The sequence below is a fragment of the Elephas maximus genome, chromosome 25 (genome assembly GCF_024166365.1).
Source record: "Elephas maximus indicus isolate mEleMax1 chromosome 25, mEleMax1 primary haplotype, whole genome shotgun sequence".
Classification (NCBI taxonomy): Eukaryota; Metazoa; Chordata; class Mammalia; order Proboscidea; family Elephantidae; genus Elephas; species Elephas maximus.
This window is the reverse complement of record NC_064843.1, coordinates 61,181,098-61,198,036: the sequence shown is the minus strand read 5'-3', so window position 1 is coordinate 61,198,036 and position 16,939 is coordinate 61,181,098. Positions and strand designations below refer to the sequence as shown.

General features: G+C 43.6%; 1 protein-coding gene across 3 annotated transcripts in view; it reads right to left on the bottom strand.

Moving 5' to 3' along the window:
- The window catches only part of CFAP61 (cilia and flagella associated protein 61), a 419,682-nt gene that overhangs the window by 353,565 nt on the left and 49,178 nt on the right, over nt 1–16,939 (bottom strand). For 2 of the 3 annotated variants that reach the window (XM_049868785.1, XM_049868786.1), the window contains exons 4-6: nt 14,148–14,224; nt 13,252–13,319; nt 12,894–13,020 (exon numbers count right to left, since the gene is read on the bottom strand). In XM_049868785.1, coding sequence (XP_049724742.1) covers nt 12,894–13,020; nt 13,252–13,319; nt 14,148–14,224 — 272 coding nt within the window. Of the gene's footprint in view, nt 1–8,607; nt 8,669–12,893; nt 13,021–13,251; nt 13,320–14,147; nt 14,225–16,939 lie in introns of those variants that run through there. The other variant, XM_049868787.1, reaches the window with a different exon arrangement.

Sequence of the window (16,939 nt, the reverse complement as noted above, 5' to 3'; positions counted from 1 at the left end):
CATTGTTTCTATCACCAAGGCCATATTTTCCTACCGATCCTTCTTCTTTGTTTCCAACTTTCACGTTCCAATCGCCAGTAATTATCAATGCATCTTGATTGCTTGTTCGATCAATTTCAGACAGCAGCAGCTGATAAAAATCTTCTATTTCTTCATCTTTGGCCCTTGTGGTTGGTGTGTAAATTTGAATAATAGTCGTATTAACTGGTCTTCCTTGTAGGCATATGGATATTATCCTATCACTGACAGCATTGTACTTCAGGATAGATCCTGAAGCGTTCTTTTTGATGATGAATGCAACACCATTCCTCTTCGAGTTGTCCTTCCCAGCATAGTAGACTATATGATTGTCTGATTTAAAATGGCCAATACCAGTCCATTTCAGCTCACTAATGCCTAGAATATTGATGTTTACGCATTCCATTTCATTTTTGACGATTTCCAATTTTCCTAGTTCATACTTCGTACCTTCCAGGTTCCAATTACTAGTGGATGTTTGCAACTGTTTCTTCTCATTTTGAGTCATGCCACATCAGCAAATGAAGGTCCCAAAAGCTTTACTCCATCCACGTCATTAAGGTCGACTCTACTTTGAGGAGGCAGCTCTTCCCCAGTCACCTTTGTGTGCCTTCCAACCTGGGGGGCTCATCTTCCAGCACTATATCAGACAATATTTTGCTGCTATTCATAAGGTTTTCACTGGCTTATGCTTTCCAGAAGTAGACTGCCAGGTCTTTCTTCCTAGTCTGTCTTAGTCTGGAAGCTCAGCTGAAACCTGTCCTCCATGGGTGGCCCTGCTGATATCTGAATACCGGTGGCATAGCTTCCAGCATCACAGCAACACACAAGCCCCCACAGTACGACAAACTGACAGACATGTGGGGGCTAGGAAAATTAGAAATCGTCAAAAATGAAATGGAATGCATAAACATCAATATCCTAGGCATTAGTGAACTGAAATGGACTGGTATTGACCATTTCGAATCAGACAATCATATAGTCTACTATGCTGGGAATGACAACTTGAAGAGGAATGGTGTTGCATTCATCGTCAAAAAAAAAAATTTCAAGATCTATCTTGAAGTACAATGCTGTCAGTGATAGGATAATATCCATACGCCTACAAGGAAGACCAGTTAATACGACTATTATTCAAACTTACACACCAAACCACAAGGGCCAAAGATGAAGAAATAGAAGATTTTTATCAGCTGCTGCTGTCTGAAATTGATCGAACATGCAATCAAGATGCATTGATAATTACTGGTGATCGGAATGCGAAAGTTGGAAACAAAGAAGAAGGATCAGTAATTGGAAAACATGGCCTTGGTGATGGAAACAATGCCAGAGATCGAATGATAGAATTTTGCAAGACCAACGACTTCTTCATTGCAAATACCTTCTTTCACCAACATAAATGGCAACTATACACATTGACCTCGCCAGACGGAACACACAGAAATCAAATTGACTACATCTGTGGAAAGAGACGATGGAAAAGATCAATATTATCAGTCAGAACAAGGCCAGGGGCCGACTGTGGAACACACCATCAATTGCTCACATGCAAGTTCAAGCTGAAACTGAAGAAAATCAGAGAATGTCCACAAGAGTCAAAATATGACCTTGAGTATATCCCACCTGAACTTAGAGACCATCTCAAGAATAGATTTGACACATTGAACACTGGTGACCGAAGACATCACGAGTTGTGGAATGACATCAAGGACATCATACATGAAGAAAGCAAGAGATCACTGAAAAGACAGGAAAGAAAGAAAAGACCAAGACGGATGTTAGAGGAGATCTGAAACTTGGTCTTGAACGTCGAGCAGCTAAGCTAATGCAAAAGGAAGAATTGATGAAGTAAAAGAACTGAACAGAAGATTTCAAAGGGTGGCTCGAGAGGACAAAATAAAGTATTATAATGACGTGTGAAAAGAGCTGGAGATGGAAAACCAAAAGGGAAGAACACGGTTGGTGTTTCTCAAGCTGAAAGAACTGAAGAAAAAATTCAAGCCTTGAGTTGCAACAGTGAAGGATTCTACGGGGAAAATATTAAACAACGCAGGAAGCATCAAAAGAAGATGGAAGGAATACACAGAGTCATTATACCAAAAAGAATTACTCAATGTTCAACCATTTCAAGAGGTAACATATGATCAGGAACCAATGGTACTGAAGGAAGAAGTCCAAGCTGCTCTGAAGGCATTGGCCAAAAACAAGGCTCCAGGATTTGATGGAATATCAATCGAGATGTTTAAACAAACGGATGCAGCACTGGAGGTGCTCAGTCATCTATGCCAGGAAATATGGAAGACAGCTTCCTGGCCAACTTACTGGAAGAGATCTATATTTATGCCTATTCCCAAGACAGGTGATCCAACCCAATGTGGAAATTACAGAACAATATGATTAATATCACACACAAGCAAAATTTTGCTGAAGATCATTCAAAACCAGCTGCAGCAGTATATCGACAGGGAACTGCCAGAAATTCAGGCCAGTTTCAGAAGAGGATGTGGAACCAGGGATATCATTGCTGATGTCAGATGGATTCTGGCTGAAAGCAGAGAATGCCAGAAGGATGCTTTCCTGTGGTTTATTGACTATGCAAAGGCATTCGACTGAGTGGATCATAACAAACTATGGATAACATTGCGAAGAATGGGAATTCCAGAACACTTAATTGTGCTCATGAGGAACCTTTACAAAGATCAAGAGGTAGTTGTTCGGACAGAACAAGGGGATACTGATTGGTTTAAAGTCAGGAAAGGTGTGCGCCAGGGTTGTATTCTCTCACCATATCTATTCGATCTGTATGCTGAGCAAATACTCTGAGAAGCTGGACTGAATGATGAAGAATTGGGCATCAGGAGTGGAGGAAGACTCATTAACAACGTGTGTTATGCAGATGACACAACCTTGCTTGCTGAAAGTGAAGAGGACTTGAAGCACTTACTAAGGAAGATCAGAGACCACAGCCTTCAGTATGGATCGCATGTCAACATAAAGAAAACCAAAATCCTCACAACTGGACCAATGAGCAACATTATGATAAACGGAGAAAAGATTGACGTAGTCAAGGATTTCATTTTCCCTGGATCCACAATCAACAGCCATGGAAGCAGCAGTCAAGAAATCAAAAGATGCATTGCATTGGGCAAATCTGCTGCAAAGGACCTCTTTAAAGTGTTGAAGAGCAAAGATGTCACCCTGAAGACTAAGGTGCACCTGACCCAAGCCATGGTATTTTCAGTTGCATCATATGCAAGTGAAAGCTGGACAATGAATACGGAAGACTGAAGAAGAATTGATGCCTTTGAATTGTGGTGTTGGGGAAGAATATCGAATATACCACGGACTGCCAAAAGAACGAAAAAATCTGTCTTGGAAGAAGTATAACCAGAATGCTCCTTAGAGGCAAGGATGGCAAGACTGTGTCTTACATACGTTGGACATGTTGTCAGGAGGGATCAGTCCCTGGAGAAGGACATCATGCTTGGCAGAGTACAGGGTCAGCAGAGAAGAGGAAGACCCTTAACGAGGTGGACTGACACAGTGGCTACAACAATGGTCTGAAGCGTAACAACGACTGTGAGGCTGGCGCAGGACCGGGCAGTGTTTTGTTCTGTTGTGCATAGGGTCACTATGTGTCGGAACCGACTTGATGGCACCTAACAACAACAACAGGAGAGAATACTCAACAAATTCACTTTGATACATTTCGCCAAAAATAAAGGACTGCATCAATATTTATTAACAGAGATAGTTATTATCATTTTTACTAATGGGAAAATAATTCAATATCCTAATCTTTTTAAGTGGATTAAGAAGGCAACCACACAGGGAACTTCAAAATTAACTGTGTGCCATGGGTTTTTAATTTATATGATGGACACAAAAATATTACTCTATGGATAGAAAAATCAGGAATAAAAGTTTAGACAGACCCAGGGCCATCGGCCTAATCAAAAGCCCTCAACAGCTTATTAACAAAGTTATCCACAATTGTACCTCAGTAGCAACTTTTCTGGGAAAAAAGAAAACACCCAAGTCTTGGAGTTCTGAAGAGTCTCTCCCTTAAGCTGTTCCCCAAAACGGATAAAGAGGAACTTGTTCTGCTAAATGCATTCCTTGGGGTAATTGATAATTTATGATCTTGCATCAGCCCCAAGTGCTAATGATAAAGTATGACATCAGCCTCTCATAGTCTCAAATGGCATATGATAAAGTCCAGCCCCACAGAAACAAAACACCCAGCTACTGAAAACAATTCATCCAGTAAGATGTTCGAATGTGAGTGCCCGGGGGCAGGAGGGCCACCTGCCAGGGCAGATACGCGGACGGCTGATTCGTACACGCAAGGGGCCCCGTGTTTGAGGGGCACACAGCGTTTGCTGGTGATGGCTGTGGAAGGCTCAGCTCATCCACATAGAGTACGATGGAAATGACACAATTCTCTAAGTGAAAAGCATCATGCCTGCATGTCTTCCACTCACAATGTGGCCAGGAGGAGACAATGGCGTGCTCATTAGTGTAAACACTTACAGAATATTTTAATTTGTTTGGAGGGGGAAAAAAAGGTACATCCCATAAAGGCAGAGTGCTCTCTCCGGCACCCAAATCTTCACTGAACTACAGAAAAAAGTGCCAGGTGAAAACAGAGTAAAAACAAAGGCTTAAGAAAATCATCAGCCTCTCCAGGACACCTCACTTCCAGTCTGCGTGTCTGCTAAGGCCCTCGTTCCCATGAACCTGAGAACAAACTCAAAGAGGCCCTCCTAAGTGCCCTCCTTTGCCATGGGAAGGAGGCCATGGACCTTCTGGACCCTGCTAACTCCTCTTTCCTGCTGAGTCATGAGCCGGGCTTTCAAGGACCTGGTGATGCCCGGGATGGCACTACTCTCTCTCCAGCAGCCGGCATGGTCTTGGTGGCAATGTAGACCCTAAGATCGTTCATCACTTCAGTAAACTGCTGTACTGCATAACGACAACCCTAGAGGAAAGCCCCCAGGCCAGCTGCCCTGAGGCAGGGAGGTGGGCATGGGTTCCTTGCCAGCAAAGAAGCCGTTGAGCGTTCACAGATGCAAAGCCCCCACGTAAGGACTGCCACCATCAAGTCCAGAACCTGGCAGAGCCTCTCTGCTGTCTGGCTGCGTTTCCATATTCAGAGAGGATTTGCATTTTATTAGCTCCATTTAAAAATGTACTGTTGAAAGGTGATTTCGATGGCATGCTGAATGCCATAAATATCACATTTCTTCAAGCCTGTTTTTTTTTTCCTTAAGAAATCACCTCAGGAAGAAAAAAAAATTTATAGAGAATACAATTAGTGGTGGTCCTAAAGGATACAGTGTGTCCTGGCTAAACTAATGTTTTATCACAACCACTGCCTCAGTGTGGGGTACGAGAATCCACAGTTGGTGCCAACTAGGCTGTGTTATTCAGATGTGTGGTGAAGAGCACAAAGCACCTGTTTCTTTCCAAGATCTCTTGTGACCTCTAGTGGTCTTTAAGAAAATCACATCCAGCACTTCTGAACCCTGGTGGCGTAGTGGTTAAGAGCTAGGACTGCTAACTAAAAGGTATGCAGTTCAAATCCACCAGGCACTCCTTGGAAACCGTATGGGGCAGTTCTACTCTGTCCTGTAGGGTTGCTATGAGTTGAAATTGACTGGATGGCAACGAGTTCATTTCTAAACTATATATTCCATTTTAGAGCTTTAAAATGGGTTTTAGAGCTACTTAGCTTCTACTCCCTTGGAAATGTCACAATTTCAAAAAGTATGCAGGTTTTAAAACCCCAAATTTTCCACGTTTTCTGAATGACTTCAAAGCACATACAAGTCCAAAAAGAGGCCGGCACCATTTATTCCTCCAGGATCAGATCCAAAAGTCTATCTTGCCACACGTTGCCCCGGTGCAGTGGTGGCCAAAGTTTATTATTTGCCAGGTAACTGGTCAGAGCCGGAGAAGACAATGGTGATATTGTGGAACAGGCCACCCCTTCTTCTTTAATGCTACAGGACAGTTGTTAACTTCAACATCATCAGAACGTACATTTCCATAAAACCGCTCAGAAGTTCATTTTAAGTAGATTAAAGAAAATCCACGTAAGCGGATTTCTCAAAAGCGTCAGACTATCAAACACTGAATAAAATAACTGCTTTACTAAAATATAGGGATAAACTAATTAAAAAATTGCTTTAAAAGGTGAAAGGTCAGTATTTAAGAAACCTGTAATCTTGTGTTTTAAAGTCCTAATTCTTCTCTTGTTTTAAAAACCAATAATGTTGACCCTATTCGATTAGCCATTGCCAACAGCCAAAAATCAGAATTCCCATTAAAATTCTCGTCACGTGACTGCAGTGACAGCACACACAATCGTTCCTTGTCCGGGTGCCCCCACCCACGTGAGGACCTGAAAAACCTAGGATTCTTCCCCAGAAAGATCATTCCAGAAGCTTCTGAATCCCACCCTCTCAAATCTACCTCCAATGGTTTTAACCAATCGCCACTGTAGGTTTTAAAGGCACATCCAGGGGCGGCTACGCTTTATGGATATTATGCACAACACAGAAGGTAACGTCATTAATTAGCGCCTAAGTACAGGGGAAGATTACAGCACGATTTTCCACACGAGTAAGTCAGAGAAAGGGGAGAGGGGATTACAACGTTAATTCGCTGGTTCTGAATATGTTGCTAGGTAAACGGCTGACGGATAATTACATCCTCAAACCCTTCACTGCTTTCGTGTCTTAAGAACTGTCTTCTTCACCGTTAATTATCTGTGGAAGTAACTACTGATGAAGCAGATGTCAAAAAACAAAAGTGAGGGAAACAGGAGAAATGAGGTAGCCCGACAACACCCATTTGAACATTTTGAAATAAGTCTTGTTTTTCTAGCATTGTTAAGGAGGGAGGCAGTCCACCTGAGTGCATTTTCCAGACACTGAAATCCTATATCCACAGGCACCACAACTCTAATTTGAACAATCTGGATAGACTGCTTTCTAAAATCTCCACCTTCTGAAAGCAAAGGTCACTGACTATCATAATTTCAGTTTCTTCACGGATTCATCAGGACACATTTAATTGTCTTTTTATGAATGCCCTTTCTTCTCTTACAAAGCACCCAATGTCAACTCTTCGCCAGCAGGGCTATCTCTGAAAGTATTCCTCTGTGATTTGCTTCTTTCAGGTTTTCTGTGGGCCAGGCACATAGGGCATTTAACCAGCAGAGGCTGAGTGAGCAAGATTTCAGGGTGAGGGATCTGGAAGGTTTATTTTAGGCTTTTAGGACCTTTTCCACTTGAAGGTTATTATAGGCCATAGCACTCAAATTTTCTAAAGTAAAATGAAAGAAGGAAAAAACGAATGAGGTGAGGGGAAGGAGGGAGGCCAAATCCTAGCCATCGGTTCCCAAATGCAAGGCCCTGGGCTGTGTGGCACACACCCTGGGTGAGAAGTGGGGCATCGGGGAGTAAACCAGCAAAGCTGTCAGTTACTAAAGACAGAAAGAAACCGGTAGATTTTACACAGTTGCCTATGTTCACGCCACTTTGCACATGAGATTGACATGCCCCTTCTCTATCACAACAATGCCTTGTGTGTTCAAAGCATTTAAGCCTTAACATTGCTCAAAAAATGACAATTCCAAAGAACCAAATTAGGTGTACTCCCTAAGCTTTAAGAAAAATGCCTTTGCGAAAGTGCCGCCCTCACCTGTAAACCACCCTCACCTGTAACCCGCGCCTCGACGCAAAGAACTGTCTACTTTGCAGACATGCTTCTAATCACCCCTCAAGACACGTCTTGGTCCTGCTGCATACCATGTTGCTAGTTTCTAAACTATATGTTACTTTAAATTCAAGTATTTTATTAATTTTAAAATGGCACTCCAACCCACAAATGTTTAGATGAATGTAATTTAAAACAAAATTCTACTTTTGGCCTATCAGACAGATAAAACTTTAATAACTAAGAACTTCCAGCACTGGTGGGGGGTGTAAGAACCTGGGACTCTACTGACTGGAATATAAATTAGCATCTATTTTAAAAATTTAATATTTATATACTCTTACTCATAAATTCCACTTCTAGGACTTTATACTAAAGAAAAAATAGCAAGAGTAATTGAAGATACATGTACCAGGCTGCTTTCCATAGTATTAGTTGTTACCGAAAACAACTTAAATATATCCACAAATTGGGAATGATTAAATTAGTTATATTAGAGCCACACGAGAGAATGCCATGCACTATTAGAAAGACCTGGAAAAACGCTGAGCTGCTATATTAAGTGAAAAATACAATCGACAGAACATATGAGCATGACTGTATATACACACACACACGATGTTTGTGTATACATGTAACATATATATACATACATATACTTGTAAGGGTATGTACTTAAATACATACACAGAAGGATGGAAGAATGAGTAATTTTAGTTTTTTAAATTTTTCTGGCTTGAGAATATATCACCATTTTATTAAATGAAACCATCCCTCAAAACAACAGTAAATGGCAGAAAGAAAAAAGAGAGAGCTTTTATAATGAAACAAAGATGAATATACAGCAGTTATTAAACTACTTACAATACAGTAAACAGAAATCATTTTCTATGAAGTTTTTTTCTCTTCTTCCAAATTAGGCCGATAATTTGTATCTGAGTTTATTCCAGCCCTCGGTGATGCTTTTTGGACGCACGCTGTCTGGATCTCAGAATGCAAATCAAATGGTCCACAGGGAGAGTAAAAAGAGGGACTGTGTTACCCTGCCTGCATACCGGCCACTGTCTGCAGATAAGCTTCCGCCCGCGCTCTCCGCCCACTTTCCTTCACCACCAAACTTCTCTAAAGAGCAAGGAGTGGTGCCGATTCCCTTGGCTTGGCTTTCCTACCTCTCATTTGTTCTGGTCTCTGAAATCTAACTTCCACTGTCCAACTCTGGCCTTCAGGGCCAGACCCCAGGCCAAGTGGTCAACCAAGCGGTTACTGAGTGGTCAAGGTTACTGAGCAGGTACAGAAGAGCCAAGGGTTGATGTAGGAAGAAAGCTGGGGCCAGACCGTGGAAGGCGCACGGGAACACGGAGAACAAGTGGGCTACGGCAACTGTCCAGCTCATGGTTGGAGCCAAGAGTTTGGAGGCTGGAACTCTCTTTTTTTTTTTTTTTCTTTACTTCGGATGATATTAAGTAGCAAATAATTTAATTTAAAAAAAAAAAAAACCCTAAGTCAAGAGAGTGATCAAAAAAAAAAAAAAAAAAGAAAAAAGCTTTATACTTTAGCACCTTTAATGACAGCTTTTGTCTGCTTTTTGAAAAAGGGACCCCACATTTTCATTTGTATTGGGCCCTCCAAACTATGCAGCTGGCCCTGTCCATTGTTCATTTGGGAATATTTCCCTATGAACTAACAGTCTTTGCTTACTTGAAGACTTTGGACTCAAATTTTTATAATTGTCCCATCGTTCACCACCTCTTTGAACTCCCACATGACTTTTGGGTTGTTGGTGAGAATTCCAGCCCTTACTGAAGCTATTCATTGGGATTAGCTATCCACTAGAGAAATAAAACACACTCTTCTAGGTAACTTCACATCTGTTGCAAATCCCTACCATAAATTTTGATTCAGATGGGTAGAAATATCCAAAAACCATAATGCTCATTAACTTCATGAGCTTTTAAGATCCAGAGGAGGGGTTCACGGGCCAAAGAGCACAGCCTGAACCCTTGAATGGGAAAAAGGGAAAGCAAAGCAGAACGGGGATATAGAGGGCCAGGAGGCCACCCTCCGTCTTGCCCAAAGTCCTCCGGCTTGTCTTCACTAGAGAGAGATTCAAGTTATCTATTTTTAAAGTGAGTTTTCGTTGTTTGTGTTTTTCAAGGAATTGGTCTATTCCATCTAAGTTTTAGAATTTGTGGGCGTGGAGTTGTTCACATTATTCCCTTATTCTCCTTTTATTGTCTGTAGGGTCTGTGATGATATCATTCATTCCTGGTTGGTAATTTTTGACTTTTTGGTCATTTTGGCTAGAAGTTTATCAATTTTATTCATCTCATCTGTAACTACTTTAAATGCCAGGTCCAATGGTCTCTTGCTTGTGCTCAAATGACTTGACTCCTCTGCATCTTCTGGCACTTTCAAAAGCCTCTGGCTTCGACAACACTCCTCTCCCTCGCTGCCAGTTTTCTTTCTCATTATCGTTCATAGTCCCTTTCCATCCTTCAAAATCCTGTCCTTGTCCTCCACTTTTCACTTAGATTTGCTCCCTAGGCTAGACGATTTCTTCCACACTCATGATCTCCTTGCTCATCTACAAACTGACCACTCACAAACGTCTGTCTCCAACCCAACTTCTCTCTGGACCTGTACGGCCAACACTACTGGGCATCTAAACCTGTATTTGTACTTTCAGTAATGAAAGCGTCATCCCTCCTGAACTTGGAAATCATGAGGCATCCTTCACTCCTTCTCATCTTTCAACTTCTCCATTCAACCAAACTCTGCCTTCCCCCTAAAACTGATCCATTTCCCCACCTGGGTCTCTCTGACCTGTCTGCCTGCCTTTGAGCCTGCGTCAGTTCTTAGCCAGGTTAATCTGCACTCACCTCCTGTAAGCTACTGACCACATGAAAATCAGAGGTACCTGTAGGAGCAGACACACCATACCGTGCCCTTCCTCTTCAACGCTCACTGCTGGCTCCAGGATAAGCTTTCACAACTGGGTCTCCTTTGCTATCCTGTGGTCTGCTCTTCTCCCCCATACCTTGGACAGCAGCCACACCAGCCTACTTGCCCACTAGTGGACATTCAGGTGCTTTCCCATCTCCACGTCTTGGCCTATTCAATCCCTTTGGATGAACACTGAGTCATGCCTCCAGGCCAGATTCAGAGGCTACCTTCTCTGTAAGGCCTTGAATTTTTCAATTTTTCTCTTTGAGGTGTGATAACATATGGTAAAATGTACAGATCTTATGAGTACAGTTCAATGGGCTTTGGCAAGTATACACACCCCAATCAATACATAGAGCACAGCAATCACCCCAGAATTCCATGATCTGTCCCTCCCAGTCTCTCTTCCCTCCACCAGAGGCAATCATGGATCTGATGCTATCTCTACAGATTAGTCTTACCTGTTCTTGCACATTTTTTTTAGTGTCTGGCTTCTTTCACTCGGCATAGTTTCAAGACTGATCCATATTGTTCTGTGTATATAGCTCATTCTACTTAACTGCTGAGTGAAAGATGTACCACGGTTTCTTTATCCATTTTCCCACTGATGAACATTTAGAGTTTTGTTTGTTTGTTTTTGGGGGAGGGCCACGTGAAGCTATCTGCATCCTTCACTGCCCTCCCCTCTTCTGAGCTACACGACACGACAGTTTATCGTATGTGGGTCTCTCTCCCCACTTAACGCTAAGCCCTTTTGTGATAATATCTAATATTTCTCAGGCACTGACATGCGACAAGAACTGTGCTAAGAACTCTACCTGCATTAACTCATTCCACCATCTCAACAATCCCATGAGGTAGACTATCCACTTACTCCCATGGCAGAGAGTATACTGAGGTTTGCAGAGGTCCAGTGACTTTTCTACATTAACGTTTAGCGAGTAGTAGAAGCAAACCAGAATCTAGATGTGCCCAATGGCATCAGCCTATACTCTTAACAGCCACGCCACAGTACTAGGTGTCTGGTAAGTCCTAGGCTTTCATTTTGTAAAATTTCAATGTGACACTTTTCTAATGAAATCTAGCACTCATCAAATGTGACAGTGGTTGCTCCAAGAAGATGCACTTTCTTCTTCTCTAGCAGAGCTAAGCAGTCACCCTTGCAAAATGATTTCATGGTACACTCCTGTTTCAAAGCAACCACTTTGTTTTGCTCACAATTTTGTGAGTCAAAACTCTGGGAGGGTTCAGCCATGCAGCTCTCACTTGGGGTCTCTCGTGGGCTGCAGTCAGACACCGGCTGGGCCACAGACGTATGGGGCTGCCTGGCTGTGTGCCCACCATGGCCCACTCGCACGGTTGCAGTTGATGCTGACTCAGCTGGAGGCCCAACTGCAGCTGTCAACCCAGGCGCCTACAGGGGGTTTCTGCAGCATAGGGGGTCTCAGGATGATAACGCTCCTTAGATGGTGGCTGGTTTCCTCCACAGCAAAGGTCCCAAGAGAACCAGGCAGAAGCTGCAGCCTTTCACGACCCAGCTAGGAAGTCACGAAGCATCCCTTCTGCATGCTCTACTGGCTGATGCAGTACCAAACCTGCTCAGATTCTAGGGGAGGGGGTGCAGACCCCACCTCTCAATGGGCGGAGCGGCAAGGCCTCACTGAAGGGCAGCTCATGGGGTGGGGCAGTGCTGCGGCTGTCAGCGGACATCCCCGTCTCCACATCCATCCCCTTAGGGCGGCTGAACTTTGGGCATTTTATGTGCAGCATTTATGGTAAAGATTTTCAATTGGAAAACCCCTCTTTATGGTCAATAGAGTCCTCCTTCATGGAACGTCAGAAAATGGGTGTTTTGTACTGGAGAAACTAAACATGCAGATCCATTTTTAAAGTTTCTTTTATGTGAAATAGTTACGTCACTCATTGTGGGAACAAGGATCGTGCGCTTTTTAGAAGACCATACACAGTAAGTGCTTAACTTTGCCTGTCACCTGGATCCAGATAAATATCGTCAGGTATTTTGTTCTGCAAATTATATAATCAACGGGGACTGTGAACATCTCCAAGCGAAATAATGGTATAAGAACTGTCCCACAACTTAATCCAAGCTTTAATTGTTTACAGCAGGAATCGGCAATTTCTAAATCACTTCTTAACACAACTGCTGTGGTAAAGCTGAAGTAACGAAAGCCCTGCTCCAACCTTACCTGGCCTCACGAATGTGCAATTGAGGGTAATGGCTGTGCCTGTGACATATGTAAACGGCAAAGTCCTCATCAAACGTCAGGCACGGGACACTCCCCACTTGGTCAAAAACAGTTATGAGAGTTGAGCCTAAATCACAGAGATCAAGAAAAGTGGCCTCATGTTAGCAAGGAATAACTTCAGGACTTCATAACAAAATGTACTTTCCACTTAACATTGTGGTTAATTGTTATAATCAAATATGCACATAAGTTGTTGGGGGCCATGAGACCATTTTTATGCCCCGCTCCAAAAAGCCCAGCTGTGAGCATGAACACTCTGTATTAACTCCTGGAGATGTGAGGTGGCTGACAGCCTTACCTAAGCTCATGTAGGACGGCACTATGAGGAATATGAAGTGGAGTTCCGGCACCGCCTTGAACACAGTCCTGGCAAGGGAAAGACAGGGTGGATGAGTGCTGATAACGAAGTGTTAATAATAACAGCAGGCACCTTGTCAGGACAAACGCCATCTCTAAAACAGTGAGGTGCTCATTACCCACGTGGGCTGCTACTTCCCTACCCACAAAGGCAAGACCATCTTCAAGGTACTTTCTTTTTCTTCACTATGCCTTGGATTCCAAATGTCCCCTTTGCTATCTGTCCCATGGTGGTGAGAGAATAAAAGCTGCCATGTTCGCTCAGCACACCACATTTCAGCTGATATTAACCTTTGACCTGGCATCTGGATGGTCTGGTGTGACATCCCAAAGCGACAGAAAGCTGAGGCCAGTGCCCCAAATGTCTGCGCAGGCTGTCTGAGGCACCTCGCCATGGCCTGGCAGTCCTGCAGATCGTGTTTCGACACACCGTATTATTCCAGATGCTTCTGCAGTCTGTCACGTCAATAAACATTTATAAAGATAGCACTGAGGAAGTTACTCTCAGGAACATCACACTTGTGACCCTAAAATCCCGTTGTTGTTGTTTTTTTAAATAACTGCATTGTCGACCTGCGTGCCTCGAGTGACAGCTAGTTACAGGTGTGGGCTGATCAGATCCCAGATTCATACAGACAGATCACCTTCTTTCAGAAATATCACTGTGATTCAAAGCACGTGCTTTATATGACCAGAAATCACGAGCAAATTAAATATCCCGGAGAATTCTGTGTAATATAAGAAACACTCCAAACATGCCCACACTGTCTCTCTGGCATCACTTGGCACTACCGGGCAGCCCCACAGGCCCCACCCTGTGCAAGGTCCGTCACTCACCGAATAATCTCTTTGCAGCAGCCAATGGAGTACTCGTCCACAGCCACAAAGAGGTGCATGAACAACGTGTTCAGAGGCTGCAGAGGAGAAGGGAACACGGATTAAAGGCTGAATGGGCACTGGTCTGGGTCAGACTGGGGTGCAGGAGGGTTAGGGCAACCACGGGCAGAGCTGCCAGGCATTGGTGGCTGATAGCTTATGTCTAAGTCCTGAGACACCCTGACAGCGTCCGAGCTGTTCCACAGACCGTCGCTTTCCATTCTTCTAGCTCAGAATTATTCAAGGAAGGGGACCTGTCCGTGAGTGTGAGCACCCAGCCTTCCGCCTTACCACCGCCTGTGCGCAGGGAAGAGCCTGCAGGACAGTGAAATCGATTATTACTCAGTAGTCCTGTCCTGAGGGCCGTCTATGCAGTGACAGACAATCACCCTCCTCCCAGGCCCTCCAGTCAACAGCTGCCACTCTATTCAAGGGTCACGATGGGAAGATTCTCTTAGGAATTTGAGGGATGGAAGGCAGATGCCACATTATGAATCCAATGGCTTGTTTTGTTCGACATTCCCAGAGTCGGAATCAAACATTACTCTTGGGATCCTGAAAACCTAGGAGCTGAAAACTCAAAGCAGCAAGATTCTTTCAAGTTAAATCTTTGGAGCTTTTAGACAGCTTTGTTCCGTAACTTGTGAAGACTTTTTAAGTGGCCTACATAATACACAATTGTTCTATACACTCCACATATTGATCCGCTCAACTCAGTACCTCTGTATTTAGGGTCAAATATTTAAATTGTAGAAACAACACAAATGTGAAGTGGTTGGCTGGTTAGGGCAGTACTATCACCCATGCCAAGATGACAAGAGCGCTGTGTTTCTTGTTTTCAGGGCAACTCTCTAGGCGATCTTGGGTTACTAACTGCACACCCGTGTGTCTTGGTCTCCACTCTTGTGATCACGTGCGCCTTGCCAGGTGCTGTTTTTATTGTTGCCAGTTGCTGTCCAGTGGATTCCGATTCATGGCTACCCCATGTGTCCTGGACTTAAAATGGTGAGAACCATGCGCTTCATTCAAAAGCCTAGAAAACTCCCAAAAGGCAGACAACACGCTGCAAACCCCAAAGTCCAGATAACGAAGGCACCGCCACCAGCAGCGGCAGCAATGGCGCTATTTTAAGCACATATTAACTCATTTAATCCCACAACAACCTTCCTCAACATCTGCTTTACATTCCGAACAGCACTGGCCTTAGGAGGACATGGTTTACTGCTTGCTTGGTTTGTCTCCAAATTTCTCTCATCCATCAGAAATATTACAATTTAAGATGCAGTCTTTAACTTTAAGATAAAGAGCACCATTTCAGATGCAAATACCCTTGGGAAAGAGGATGTGTCAGGCCTTAGCATTCTACACCAACACTGTCCAACAGGAGAACAACGGGAGACCCAAATGCAAGCCACGTGTATGCTTTTAAATTTTCTAATAGACACATTTTAAAAAAGTAAACAGGCAAACTTAACTTTTAAGTTTATTTTACTTAATACGGGATTTTCAAATTATTATCATTTCGACATATAATTGATGTAAAAGTATTAATGAGGTATTTTAGCTAGTTTTTTTTTTTTTTTTTGCACTAATATTTGAAACCTGGTATCTATTTTGTACTTGGAGCACATCTCATTCAGACTAGAGCAGCTCTATAATGTTGTGGGAAGTAGTTTTAAAATAAAAACCATCTCAAGAGAGCAAGAAAAGGAACAAAAAGGAAAACAGTTTGTGAATGATCATGTTCATTTACAATTTTCAAAAAGGTCAAACCACGATAGAAAATGAACACAGAGAATGTCAGGGATTTACTCATCAGTTAACGAAGCCTCCAGTGAGGTGGCAGCAGCGATTCTGTGCCGGGAGCGTACCTTGCAGGCAACTTAATAAAGGATGTTCGGCGAGAGGTGGCTGGGTTAAACACTGAACTGACAAGTGCCTACAGGCCTGTATGCCATCGCCTTTGAAGTTCTCTCTTCACCAGACAGATATCACTGGTATTTCAACTGGATGAATATCTACAAGTTCATCGCTGCCCCCAAAGAGCTGGATAGTGCAGTCAATAAAAAGTCAATCACAGGGGCAAGCCCTGGACTGAAAGGAGACCCGGGAATGTTTTTGCCTGTTTCCAAGTTTGGGATAATTTTCTGACCGTGATACCTAGTGTGCAGGGGGAGGGGCGCAGCAGGGAGAAAAAGCAGCTGACTGAACGCTGACTGATTTGTTGGGATGCGGGCATCCTTGCACTCAAATCCACCCATGTACAAGATAAGTGTTACCTCTTTTTCCGACGCAGGGCTCTGGGGGTATGTGCCAGGTTTTCACCGACAGGCAAGGGTGCTGCCGGAAGGTACAGCCTCTGGCTCTCCATAGAAGCTGGGACAGCTCTGGTGGGCCATGCGCGGGGAGTGCTCGGCTTGGCACCAACTACCAAGGCTGCACTCCCCAGGCACCACCGACCTTGCTCCCCATCAGTGAATAAGTCGTCATGTGCCGGGAGCCAAAAGAGATCAAGTGAGCCACAATCCACCAGAGCACTTTGAAAATTACAATGTGGGACCTAAATCTGAGGCTCTGCTGTTGCTATTACAAGTGTAAATGCTCAGATGACAGGTGTTCTAGGGTATCAGACACTTGGAAAACAGAAGCACGGGGAAGAAGGTGGAAGCCCTCGGGCAGCATACACTCTGTCACTTCAGTAATCCTTTCTCCCCAGTCCTCATTAGCAGACCCAGCATGGCCAGGGCTTTGCC